Source organism: Carya illinoinensis, chromosome 1 (assembly GCF_018687715.1).
Source record: "Carya illinoinensis cultivar Pawnee chromosome 1, C.illinoinensisPawnee_v1, whole genome shotgun sequence".
NCBI lineage: Eukaryota > Viridiplantae > Streptophyta > Magnoliopsida > Fagales > Juglandaceae > Carya > Carya illinoinensis.
Window position 1 is genome coordinate 57,548,973 of NC_056752.1, and position 13,366 is coordinate 57,562,338.

General features: G+C 34.5%; 1 protein-coding gene across 1 annotated transcript; it reads right to left on the bottom strand.

The window, feature by feature from the left end:
* Positions 1-8,098: 8,098 nt before the first annotated feature.
* On the bottom strand, positions 8,099-9,770 carry LOC122292483 (peroxidase 4-like). The gene is made up of 4 exons (XM_043100866.1): positions 9,519-9,770; positions 9,212-9,403; positions 8,923-9,088; positions 8,099-8,637 (listed from the first exon to the last, which is right to left on the bottom strand). The coding sequence occupies exons 1-4, from the start codon at positions 9,729-9,731 to the stop codon at positions 8,213-8,215; spliced, it is 996 nt and encodes a 331-aa protein (XP_042956800.1). The 5' UTR covers positions 9,732-9,770; the 3' UTR covers positions 8,099-8,212.
* Between the last annotated feature and the right edge of the window lie 3,596 nt (positions 9,771-13,366).

Here is a 13,366-nt window from a genome sequence, read left to right on the forward strand (position 1 = left end):
CTTGTCTCTTCTTTCTTTCATTTGGGCAGGAGATAAACGCTGAATGGGAACTGACATTTTAGTTGGTGGCTCGGGAAGAGCCCATTGGGGTTTAGGAGATCCCATTGGAAAGCGAACAATCCGCTTCAGTGCTGCCACATTTTCTTCTTGCATCTTAGCAATGCCAAAAGCAGTCAATAATGAAGTTGGCCTCATCATGCGCACCATATAGCGAATATCTTCACGTAATCCACCCAAGAAACAGCTGAGTTTGTAAGATTCAGCTAATCCATGGAGTTGATTAGAAAGATGCTCAAAGTCGGACTTGTAAGCTTCCACCGTCGTTGTTTGTCGCAGCTTTGTGAGGGCTTCCATGGCATCTTCATAAACGGATGGTCCAAAACGAGTAAGCAAGGCACGTTCAAATACTTCCCAATTTGTGAATGCACCAGCTGCTTCCAATTCTTGAAACCATGTCAAGGCTTTGCCTTCCATATGAATGGAAGCTAATAAAACACGGTGTTGGGGGTGTGGTTGATGGTATTTAAAAAATTGATTGGCTCGATACAACCAACCGTGAGGGTCAGCTCCATCAAACGTGGGAAACTCCAAGCGAATTGTTTTGGTTTGAATGCCACATGCATCTTCAAATAGAGGATTTGAAGAGTGTGTGAGCACGACATTTGTTTCAGCGTCCACTTTCTTGCCTTCATGCTTCAAAAGTAGTTCTAAATTAGAAGCTACTACCTTCACTTGTTGTGCTAATCCCTCCACAGTTTGTTGCAGGTGTGCTTGCTGTTTTTCATGCGTCTCCTGGACTTGCTTTAAAGTGGCTAATGAGTCGGCTAACTGGGAATAACGAGTACTGACATTACCCTCAGCCATGGATGCACCGGCTCTTGATACCAATGTTAGGATAAAGAATAGGATATTAATGGAAAGGATAAGAATTGATCTGTTCGAGAAGATCACTCTCCAAAGATATTAGTTGGCTTGAATAATCTGTCTATTTTATTGCTGCAAACAATACTTATAGACAACTGACTCTACTGACTTGGCAAAATAATTGCCTACTTACAGGAAATTAAATAACTGCTGGCACATGCTGCCGAAATACTTGGAATTAAATAACAGACCGAAATTAAAGACACGACTCAACAACTCCACACCTTAATCTGTAGACCAACAACTTCTAGTAACAGATTAGTTATTTGCAATTGACTCATTCAACTAAAGAAATAAGAATTTAATGCAGTGGGCCCATAGGCCTAATAACCATGAGAACATCAGGTTTCACTCATTGATAGCCCAGCATAGCAGTCCAACTACGGGGTTTGACCCGTAACAATATCCACTGACCTCTTTCTTTCCTTTGGTCTGCAGTGCTTTCGGCTTTTCAAATATTACTATTGAAAAGAAAGAAAAGTGAGAAGAGTTTTTTCCCGTCAAAGAAAAATCGGTAGTTAAAATTTAAATTAGTATTATTTTTAATTAAATTTATTTTTTAATTAAATATATTAAATTAGGATTTTGCTACATAACCTCCCAACACTCCAACACCCTACCTTTTTTCAAATTTTTAATATTTTTTTAATATTTTTTTTGAATTTATTCTTTTTAAATTAATTTAATTATTTTATTTATTATTTATATATTAAATATTTGATAAAAGATAAAATAATAAAAGATTAAAAAAAGGTGGGGTGTTGAGATGTTAGGAGGTTGTGAAGATTTTTTCATTAAATTAATATGTATATTAATCCGCAATGGTGTTTGCAAGTGAAAATAATCTGCGTACAGAAATGATTTGTACAGTCGGGAAATGCAGTCGGCGTGCAGTCGGCTGTAAAAAAAAAATTAATACGGGACCTACATGAAAAAAAAAATTATTTTTATAACTTTTTATAATTCATGTAGGTCCTCCTGAATATAAAATAATTTTTTTATAATTTTTTTTTATTCATTCCGTACAGCCAACTGCACGCCGACTGCGTTTCCTGACTGTATGTAGCAAAGCCCATCTGCGTATACCTATCTAGTTTATTGACCTTTTAGTGTATTGACCAAAATGACCCTGATGTTTTTCGATGGGCTAAACTCTCATGAACTTTTGCTGTAGTTGGGCTTATCTTAATTTCAACTTGAGTTTTAATGAGCTTAAATTATAAGTTGAACCATGTTTCTAATTGGGCTTATTAAACCAGCTTGCATCTCTTACTTTAGTTGTTTAGCTTGTTTTAGTTGAGCTTATTGAACTTCACATGGACTTTTGATTTATTTAAGATTTATCAGTACATAAACTTTATTTTACAGAAAAAATTTATAAATTTTAATTATGTTGTTAAGTATTAATATTTTTACAACAAAATGTAGCAGTAAATAATAAAGAGTCTACTTTTATTTTTAGCACGTTAAGTCTGGTTAGGTATATTTTATGAAAATAATTTCTAGTATTATATAATAGATTTAAATAAGATATAATTTCCTACTAAATTCTAATATGATATTAGCCTTAAATTATATTAATAGTTTTGCCAGGATTTGAATTTTAAATATGATTAAGTTAATTATCAAAAGGATTTTTCACTGTTATTTTGTCAGCTTCAATAAAATTAATTTATTATAGTTATAACTAGAAAATAAAGAAGCATCTTCAGCATAATTAGATGACATTATTACTTACTATATTTCTTATAAAATTAACTATTTATGTTATTCATAAGAAAATTTAGTCGTTTTATGAATTGAGATTGACTTGTTTTAATGGAGTTGTATAAGAGTTAAATATTTTACTTAATTATAATTTGGAAGTGAGAATATGTTATTAATATTTAAATAATTTAAAATATCAGCATTCATTGATTCTTGGATTAAACAAGATATTTATTTGATTATTCTCTATAGTATGAATTTAATTTCGTGGGATATTAGGACACGTTTTTGTAGATTTATTTAGTGACGTTTAATACTTTATGCAACTGAAAAAATACAAAGTTAGATTCAGGAATTAATGCATCAAGGTAAGTAATTTGATCATAAACTAGAATCATCACCTCAACTTAAATAAATTATTATTAAAATCAGTTCTATCACAGCCTCTTTTTATGTACCATGCATGTCATAATATATGCAAACATGTTATCTAGCATAGTATACGATTATGTCATCTCGCATCATGTCCAGATTCAACAGTTTTAATTATATACATATTATGTCAGGTCCTTCACGATGCACAAGACACGTAAGTTTTCTTAAGATAAAGTGTAAGATAAGATCACATCAGTTTAATCAGATAACCATTTAGATGCATGGTACAAATGTAGATTTAGGATGAATGTGCAAGAAGAACTAGAAGAGTATGACTTAAGTGATAAAGAAAAACCAAAAGAATATAATTTTCAAGAATTAAAGGAAAAGTATTTGATGATAGATTGGATATCATGTCAACTATGCAAGGGAAGAACCATAGAAAAACATCTAGTTAAACTTTCTCCCAAACATATTCTCGATTTACCACCACTCTTACATACAATCAAATATGTCTGAAGAAGTGAAAATTTTTCTACCAACATACTCAAATGTTTGTATGATTTTGGAATATTGGTTTCATTTGGTAAGAGAAATAATCATAGATAAACACTTGCAGATATCTATTTTCATAAAAGATTGATTTGATAAATTCTTTTATTTTGTAACCATGTTGAGAATCAGTATACATGTCAAACTAATAATATTTATTTAAAGAATGGTGTTTATAAACTTGGAAATTTTGGATGTGCAACTCTCACTTATAAGAGCTTGCCAAGTGAATGATGAATTTATATATTGGCCAATTTATGTAAAGAATGGTATTTTTAATTAGGTTTTGCTCAAATTTTATGTTTGAACAGCTTTTATTTAAATGAATTATTACTATTGTCTGCTTTTGTGAAGATGTTTTATTTTTTCATAAGGCTTTTTTTTTTTTTTTTTTCCTTCCAATTGGGCGCTACATACAAGGGTATACCAGCCTTGCACGTAGCCCCTTGCTCACACACTGATCATAAGTATAAGGTTGTATTTGGATGTATAAATATTAGCGACGGTTTGGGTAATTTTAAGGTCGAGATCATAAATTGCTTGGTACTTAGTTGCATGACATACGTACTTTAGGATGGTCTATAATGAGCCGAGTTGATCTCCGATCGATGACCGGTTATTTGCCTTTTTATATCAACTTTCTGTAACTTCAAATTTATTTTTCTTTAATCTTAATTAGGACGTTTTGCACATAGTCTTGCATCAATATTAATTTTTGTTTTTGTATGTATCATTTTATTTTCAAAATAGGTAGAATTTGAAGAGGAAATTAAATTAGGTGTGATAACGAATAAACAAACAATGGAAAATATATAGTTGTTGATTAATATTTCTATCCTGTTGTGAACCAAAATTAAGGAGGCCGGAGGGTAAATGATTGAAAGATATAATTCCATAATATTGGTCGACGTTGGCGCGCAGCAAATCAACATTTATTATATATTCATTTCAAACGCTGCCTTGACAGTTTCATTCATACGTTAGCCGTTAACAAATTAAACGCTCTTGCGCGCATTCATGTGCATGATCAAGTTCCAGTAGTTATATATGATCCGTACGTGCTGAAATTGTAATCAAATTTACGTTGTGGTGACCATATATTGCTAGCAGGCGGAAAATAATATCATAATTCGGTCCCAAGGACTAGCAAAATTATATATCCATCAATCACTACATGAGGCGTAGGCCAATACTGAGGGATCAATTGATTGGAGGCTCTAAAATCAGATTTTGCAGAGCACGAGGAGTTCCATGTGCATTTACACTAACAAAGGACAGAATATTATTGAAAAATTAAGACATTTAATTTGCGGGATTAAGAGAACTTACAAGACAAGCAACATCATGGTCCAGTACTACTACTCAAACCTATAATATGGACTTGATGAGTGCAAATATCTATTAATTCATTTCCGGATGATCCATACACGCATAGTCCCGGATGCTCATGATTAAAAATAAAGAAAGCCAAAAAAAAAAAAAAAAAAAGGGCCCCCTAATTCGCATACCCACAAATCCGAGACAGAGACAGATGGATTTCTATGATCTGATCACTTTGGAGAAGCATTGGCAGCTTGTTCCGTGCAGTTACGTTTCTCGTAGTAGTGATAGACGGCTGCGCCAGAGAGCACCGCCAATGTTAAGGCCTGTGCATGCATCCTACCGACAATTCACAACAAATTAAGGCACACCCTTTTTAGTATCTCGATCGATCGTGCGTGCACAAACTCACTTGTTATATAAACAAAGAAAAAACAGGCCGGGCATGTATAACCTAGCGATGTATAAGCTAACAAAAAGAAGAAGAGATGGTGCGTGCGTATGTACCTGGCATGTATAAGCCTGAGACTTGGCTTCAGGGGAGATGTTGTGCGTGTATAAGCTAGCGATGCCCCAATTCCTGATGCCCAGAGTGCCCCTATAATGGACGGCCATTTCATTATATTATTATTAGTTAATTACCTAGCTTGCTGGAGAGAGGGAGAAAGTAACATCAATTGAGAAAGAGGGTTACAACGTACTGACCAATGCTAGTAAGCTTATGCTCCGAAACCCATGACTGAATTGCTTCCATCTTCTTCTTCTTTGAGCGCAAAAAAAAAAAAAAAAAAATGTTCTCGATCAGAATAGTACTAGTGAATAAGAATGAGTGGGGTGGAAGAGGAAAGCATCGGGATGTTGGTATATATATATATATACACGAGTGACTCTGTTCAAAAACGTGCTTTTGTGTTTGGTGTGGCCCCTTGATTTCTTAGTCCTCTCTTTCCCTAAACCACTGGACGTTTTAAACTAGAGGCTTACTTATCCGGTTTTTCTGACTGCCCTGCTGCATGTTTCGGACTCTTGCTTTTGCGTACCTGTGCCCAAATGCTGTTAGCCGTTGGATTCCTACTTAGTTGAAAGTACTGATGATCTATGAGCTGAAGATGTTCAGAACCTCAGACTATAATATATTATTTTCGAACTACTTTCCACCGGCCAGGGCCGCCAGGCCAGGCCAGAGTAGGCACTGTTGCCTGTTGGTAATGGAAATGGATTTTCCGACCTCGAGAATTATATATAGTACTGTTTGATGCTTCGATGCAATAAGGTTTCTATTATCTAAAGTAATTGGACGGTCTTTGGGAACAGTACTAAACAATAGTTTCAATATTATTGACGCTCTTACTCAGAATGGGTATGAGATCTACCTATAACGTACAAAAGCAAGGAATCTGCAGATGTGCACGTGCGTGATCAAGGAACTAAATATTAAAATTGTGAAGAAAATTGAAAAAATAAAAGAAATGCCGACCAAACCATTAAAGCCGTTGGATTTGATGAACGGATATATTTTAATTTTTTTACGTGCTATTTTGAATCTTTGGTAGTACTTGCCAATTAATCCGAGCAATATGTCAGGAACCTAATCAGCAAAAGGGAACACAGTAGATGTCCACATTTTTAGTGAGATCTACCGACTTCCTTTATGGTTGTTTTGACACTTGCTATTTTGGGTGACATGGTACACAGATCCATATCCATGGTTTTGTCAGAAACAAGGGGTTGCTAAAGGCTAATGTTTCTCAACATTAATATACATGTACCACACATCCTTAAAACTCTATAATTATACCCATTAAAATCTTGACAACTGCACCAAATTTTAATCAATCATTTTGGAATATAAACTTAGAAGTTTTTCTTGAATTAGAGAAGTGTTGGATTTATAAATTTATCTCTTAAAAGTAAAACTCATATACTGACTTAATTTGATTTTATATGTCATATTTATTTTAAAATAAGAATAATTTATAAATTAGCATATCAAATCAAATTACATAAAATTTTCAATCTACTTTTATAAAATCTCAATGGATGAAACCTCTATCGATGATTTAAAGGGGACATCATATATTTAAGGAGATCAAAGATTATAACATTCCAAATTGAATATAAAAAAAAAAAAAGATAAGTGTTACGGTCACAAAACAATTATATAAAAATAAATTTATATATTGACATCTTTTCATGTGATACGTTAAATTTACCTTAAATAAAAATAATTTTACAATTTAAAGTATCACATCAAGCTATGTTAGTTTGTGATATTATTTTTATGAAATTTTTTTGTGATTAAAACATTTTTCTAAAATAAAAAAGAAAGGATACCATTTCATATGTAGATATGTAAAGTTGTTATAATATATAATCATTCAAGTGGGCTAGAATTATAATTGTAACTATAACTTTTGAAAGTATAAATAAAATGTGGATTGAATTTTCTGTGCGTTGTTGTTTCGTAGTTCGGCTCAAAATGATTGTGAAAAATGCATGGGGTACACAACATCCTTGGCTCTGATTCAAGTCTCTAATGCTCGAACAATACATTTGTAAACAGTTTTTCAGTCAGTAAACATTTCGAAAATCGCAAAAGCAAAAAGGTCAGCCTTTGTTACATAATTTGGCCCGCCAAATTATTCGATACAGCTTGCTTGGAAAAAATGCACGGCCGGAGTTCATGATCACGTTCTGGACTTTGATCCAGTCCCTTTGAAAACAGTCTTTTAATAAGTGAACGTTTAACACACCTCTTTCTCGAGTCTAATCCAATTTCCTTCAACTAGAATTACAAAGGTATTTTATTCCACCAGGAATTGAAAATCTGAAGCAAAAAGTGTAGTAAAGTGTCCTCTGTTTTGGGTTTAGGTGAATAGGTGTGATAGTGTGGTGCGGGAGCTTTTCAGTCTACAGTGGAAATAGACGGCAGATAACCAAAAGAGTAAAGCAAAGTCGATAGATGTACCTTCAAGTTGCCCTCCTGCAGTAAAGACGCGGAGTATTCAGTAAAGCTATTATATTTGTGTTTAATTTCCTTGGTTCAGTTGAATTACCCGTGTACTTCTCAGGGTAGAAAATTTTTACATTCCGTGACAAAAGATTGTAGAAGGATGCTTGAGTGGGTTGCATTTCATGACAAAATTATCAATTCCAAATCGACTACTTCCGTATATATACACATATATTTGATGATGAACTTCATTCATAAACCTCTACATGGATAAATAGGATGTTTTATTGATAAACATAGTCATCTCTCAAAGAGTGAAGATGTTATTGCACATAATATATTTTGGAAAGGAAAAGGTGGTTCGATCCTTTTTGCATGTACTTATGGTTGGTGATTTGTTGTTGCATTTACAGATTGTTTCTGATTGACTTTTCTGCAGTTGATTCTGATCTCTCCCTTGCTTCCTGTGAGAGGCTTGATTTGGCTCATTTTAATCATAGCCTTTGCAAAGTCCTGGAAAAATACTTGAGCGTTCGCAGCATAATTCTGGACCAGGAAATCAGTAAAATTATTATTAAAGAACTCCTGATCAGAATGAAGAAGACCCTTTTTATCCACCAAATTCTTATAATACAGATTATCAAAATGGGTCGGGGTTTGGCGGTCAAGGGGTGAAAGCTTGTTGTCATTTCCGCTAACAGGGCAGTTGCGCCGCAATGACTGGGCAAAGGAGGAATCAATATTGGATTCATTGTAAATGTGCGCTCGGAATGATGTGCATCTAGCGAGGCCAATAGTATGTCCACCTGCCACCATGGGGAGTAATTGCTTTAGACTATCAAGTCGGATCGAATTGCATGACATCCCAATCCAGTATAAGTTTTGAAAAACAAGGAACGAATACTTTTAACATTATGCCGGAAGAGACAATTTCACCACCCCGATTTTTTTTTTTGGGGGCTTTCCATTTTCTTCTTTTCTTTTTTGGAGAGAGAGAGAGAGAGAGAGAGAGAGAGAGAGATGTAAGCATTGGCAGTGCCCATGGCTTTCTTGACAGTTACTCGTTTGGTCCAAACTGAAACTGAATGTACCTGCAAGGGCGACCATATCCTTCACTGAGAGCCCCTGCGCGGAGAAGTTTGCTAAGAGATCGCTTAGATTGGAAGTAGGTGGAGGGATAAAGGTATTGGCTGCACTTCTGTTAGCAGTGGTAGAATCTCTTCTTCCCAAACCAACTTCCCATGAAGGACCCCCTAACTGCAAATGTCCAAATAATAAGTAAAAGAACTAGATTTCTTCGAACCTTTGGGGAAAAACAAAATTAAGAACAATTTTCCTAAAGCTAGATGTTAATTAGGTGATGCAAAAGGGAGCGCTTACATAAACAACCGAGTCACGAGCAGCCAGAGCAAGAATATCAGCACAGGACACCACTTGGGGGCAGACCTTCTCCACTCTGGCCTTAATAGCATCAACGGCATCGAATCCTCTAGCCGAGTTATTGTTGGGAATTGCTGTCTTCTCTCCTATAAAGCTGCCCGTATCATCCAACAGTACCGATGCGTCACAGCCCTGTTCATTCATTTTATCAACACGACCATTTTCAATTTACCAAAACGTCAATGATCACAAATGTGTGTGTGCATGTGTGCGTGCCCGGGGGCTAGAAAGCTATATAAGCACTGACATTTACGAAACAATCATGAAAATGCAAGCGCAGTAAAGAAGCCCCGATACGTGTTTCGCGCTTGATGGCTGCTATAACAGCTGCCTGAACAACAGACAATGCTTTGGGGCATTTGGAGGAGTAGTATTCTGGGGAAAGCTTGCTATCGGCTTTGAGAATTATTGCCCGGGAAGCAAAGATGAGGACAATCGGAAGCAAGTTGTAGAAAGCCATGCTAGCTAGCTTGCTACTTTTACCCTTTACTACTAAACAAAGCAATTAGGCATTACCTTATAAACGCAAAGTATGATAGTTGCTGCTGAACAACCGAATGACAGGGAAATATTTTAATTAAGATAAGGAATAGTAATATTCTACTTCCATAACCAAGCTAGCTAATGATAACCATGCATGCGTATTTGGTTAAACCATGTTGACAAATGTAGCAATTATTGCATGTAAAATTGAAGCTACAAACTCACTATCCATTACTGTTACCCACAAAGCGAGACTCGATCATCATGACCGTGCTTTTTAATTTCCCACTACTTTGCACTGATTAGGTTATTCCAAGTCATGAGCGTGACTTCTCTAGTAGCTTAATTCCCCCTCTGGTCTAATTAAGCTAATGATGCGTTTGAGAGAATTGGAATCCATATATAGTTCTATAGTTCTACTTGTTTACAGCACAGAGTCCACATGATTCGAGTCACATGCATACGTACATACATGATGTGTCTTTTTGCAATAGCTAGGAATTAGGATGGAACGACATCTATATATCCCTCTTTCAGGGAATTAGTAATTTTAAACATTAATCATGTCTTTGTCGCTCTTCATATCTACCCTTGTTTTTTTAGCTTTAAAGCAAACCAAATCTCACATCACAAGGTATATAGTAGCTAGCTACTAGCCTTCTCTAGCAGATCGAGTTTTACCGCGGGTGGTCATTTGAAAATGAAGGCATTTTCATGGCAATCTTGTCACAACTCACAAGGTGCATGCATGTTAATTGGCTGGTTTAATAAAGTTTCAAATTAGCTAGCTTTGTAAAAGACACTAGAATATTATATCTGTTTACAAATCTATTTATGGACACATTAAATACGTCCATGATGATCACTCATTTAAAAGTCTACGTGAATACATATCAGTAGTTTACATAAAAATGATAATATTAATAGTATTTTGACTTTTTATGAACATATTAATGTATCTCACAACAATAAATGATGTGTTACGTCTTATATAATAGACTTGCAAATTATAACATGCATCACCTCATGTACGTAAAACCGCAGACAATTTTACGAATAAAATAAACTTTGATAAAAATTGGTTTCTCGATCGCCATTTGAGCCCCGTCATGTCTGGTAATTCCAAGCAGGTAGAATGTTAAGTCACATGCATCTAGGTAGAAAATTAGAAAATACTTCATCAAAATCATGTGGAGGATAAAACTGGTATTCCAATCTTATCTAATATATATATATATAGATAGATAGATCTTATCTCTAAGAAACCTTTAATCTCTACACGTTTCGTCTTTTTAAGATTGTCCATTACTTTCATCCACAGTGCAGTAAACCTTCACGCCACGTATATATCTAGGACTGGGAGCAGGACCGACCAAAAACTCATTCAGTTTTCATGTCAAACGCCTATTCGGCATGAAACAGATGAAAAGTTGCAATCAAGTGCTCAACCAATTAAGCCAAAATTTTAGTTGAGTTGGGGCGTTGAGCTAGGCTGGTTTTCAAGCCCAACTTCATTGGGTTGGGTTCGGCTGTTTCGCTCGGCCCAAAGCTGCAGTACTCCTATGTTTAGTTCCTTTTTATTTTTCAAGTGCAAAGGGATATATATACTTGGAGTAGGATTGAGTACAGACTTTGTCGGAGTTCACATCTGAATTCTAACTCTGATTCCGACTAGTTGGAATGGAGTAGAATTTGGGTTTTTAGCTTTGGACTTCTTCTTTTTTTTAGCTTCATATTTAGCCCATTTAATTTTTGTGGGTTTTAAAATATCAATTTTTCAAACAAAATTAAAAATTAAAATTAAATTATTCACTGCTAATTTACTTCTATATTAATATATATCTAACTTATTTTTATATACTAGACGTATACTATAGTGTCTAATTACATATTGTCATACTGTATTGATTACATCATGTTATTATACTATAATATTACATGCTATTATGTTATACTAGTGTCTAATTTATTTATAACTTATTTTTATACTAGACTTATTTTTAGTGTCTAATTACTTGTTATTATACTTTAGTAAATTGGCATTATGTGATATTAACTTATTATACTAAACTTATTAGTTATTTCTATATTAGTGTCTAATTTATTTCTTTACAAGACTTATACTATAGTATCTATTTACATGTTATTATACTTTAGTAAATTAATATTATGTATTATTAACTTATTGTGATGCCCCCAAATTCCGTTTGGGATCGGACGGACATTTGAAGCGTCGAGACATGCAACACAAGGTTACCTGCCCCCGTTCATGACATATAAGATGCAATGTTCCTAACATGCATCTAACATTATGCAATATTCGCAGCGGATAATTTTTTTCTTTAGCAATACTATGCACCAAATTGAAAATATCCCAAATGCTTAAAACATACTTCATACATAAAGACCCATTGAGTAGATCGCAACACTAGTCCAAAATGGTTATGATCCAAAAAGTACTAAAGATGCAACTCCATTGTACAAGTAGTAATTTACGTTAACTACTATATTAACATTGACGTCGCACCGTCGCTTAGTCAACTGTGTCTAGTTGATCAGATCTTAATTCTCCTTCAGGTCCTGTAACAAGATCTACCATTCGGGGGGAATGGTAGTTGGGACTACCAAAGTGAGATTTGATTACAAATCTCAGTAAGTTAACAAAAAACTTCCACACAAGCTAATGATGCATGCATGACAGTAAAAGCATAAATGCATAATCAAATTCATAAGTAATTAAAACATAACTTGGCGTACAACATAGCATAATTGACATAACTTAAATTGAAACATGAACTGAACTTGAATTGACATGAACTTGATCTGAAACTTGACTTAACATGAAAAATACATACTCCACAGTTGTTGTGGCCCCATGTATTCTACACAAACTTGACTTAACATGAAAAATACATACTCCACGGTTGTTGTGGCCTCATGTATTCTACGTGTAAATACATACTCTACAGTTGTTGTGGCCCCATGTATTCTACACAAACTTGACTTAACATGAAAAATACATACTCCACAGTTGTTGTGGCCCCATGTATTCTACGCAAACTTGACTTAACATGAAAAATACATACTCTACAGTTGTTGTGGCCCCATATATCCTACGTGTCACAATTGCTGTGTCTCACGTAGTGTATGCGCTACAATTACTGTGACCCCATACATAAGTAATCAAGATGAAACGTGACTGGAATACGAAATGACTGAAGCCCTGACGTAACATAACGTGACTTGAACATAACTTGAAATACATGACCAACTTGAGATAGAAACATTTCGTAACATGGCATAACATATAATAGACAACATATTTAACATGACATATTTGCAACAGTGAATATTACATGACTTGACATACATGTAATAGATGGCATACTTAGTATGACGTACTTGTAAGGTATAGTAATACATGACAGAATATATTATGTAACAGATAAAAATTGATGACAGAATAAATTCTGTATAATAGACAATTACGTGATAACTTGGCATGACATAACATATATGATAACACACATACATACACTGTAGTTCATTTACTTATCACACATACACAGTAGACTGCTAGTAAGTTAAAAGCTAACTCACCTCGATCTCCGC

Coding starts and splice junctions, on each gene's coding strand:
- LOC122292483 (XM_043100866.1), bottom strand. CDS start 9,731: ATGGCTTTCTACAACTTGCTTCCGATTGTCCTCATCTTTGCTTCCCGG. Junction 9,089..9,211: donor CTCGTGACTCGGTTGTTTAT/GTAAGCGCTCCC, acceptor GGACATTTGCAG/TTAGGGGGTCCTTCATGGGA. Junction 8,638..8,922: donor GGATATGGTCGCCCTTGCAG/GTACATTCAGTT, acceptor CCATGGTGGCAG/GTGGACATACTATTGGCCTC.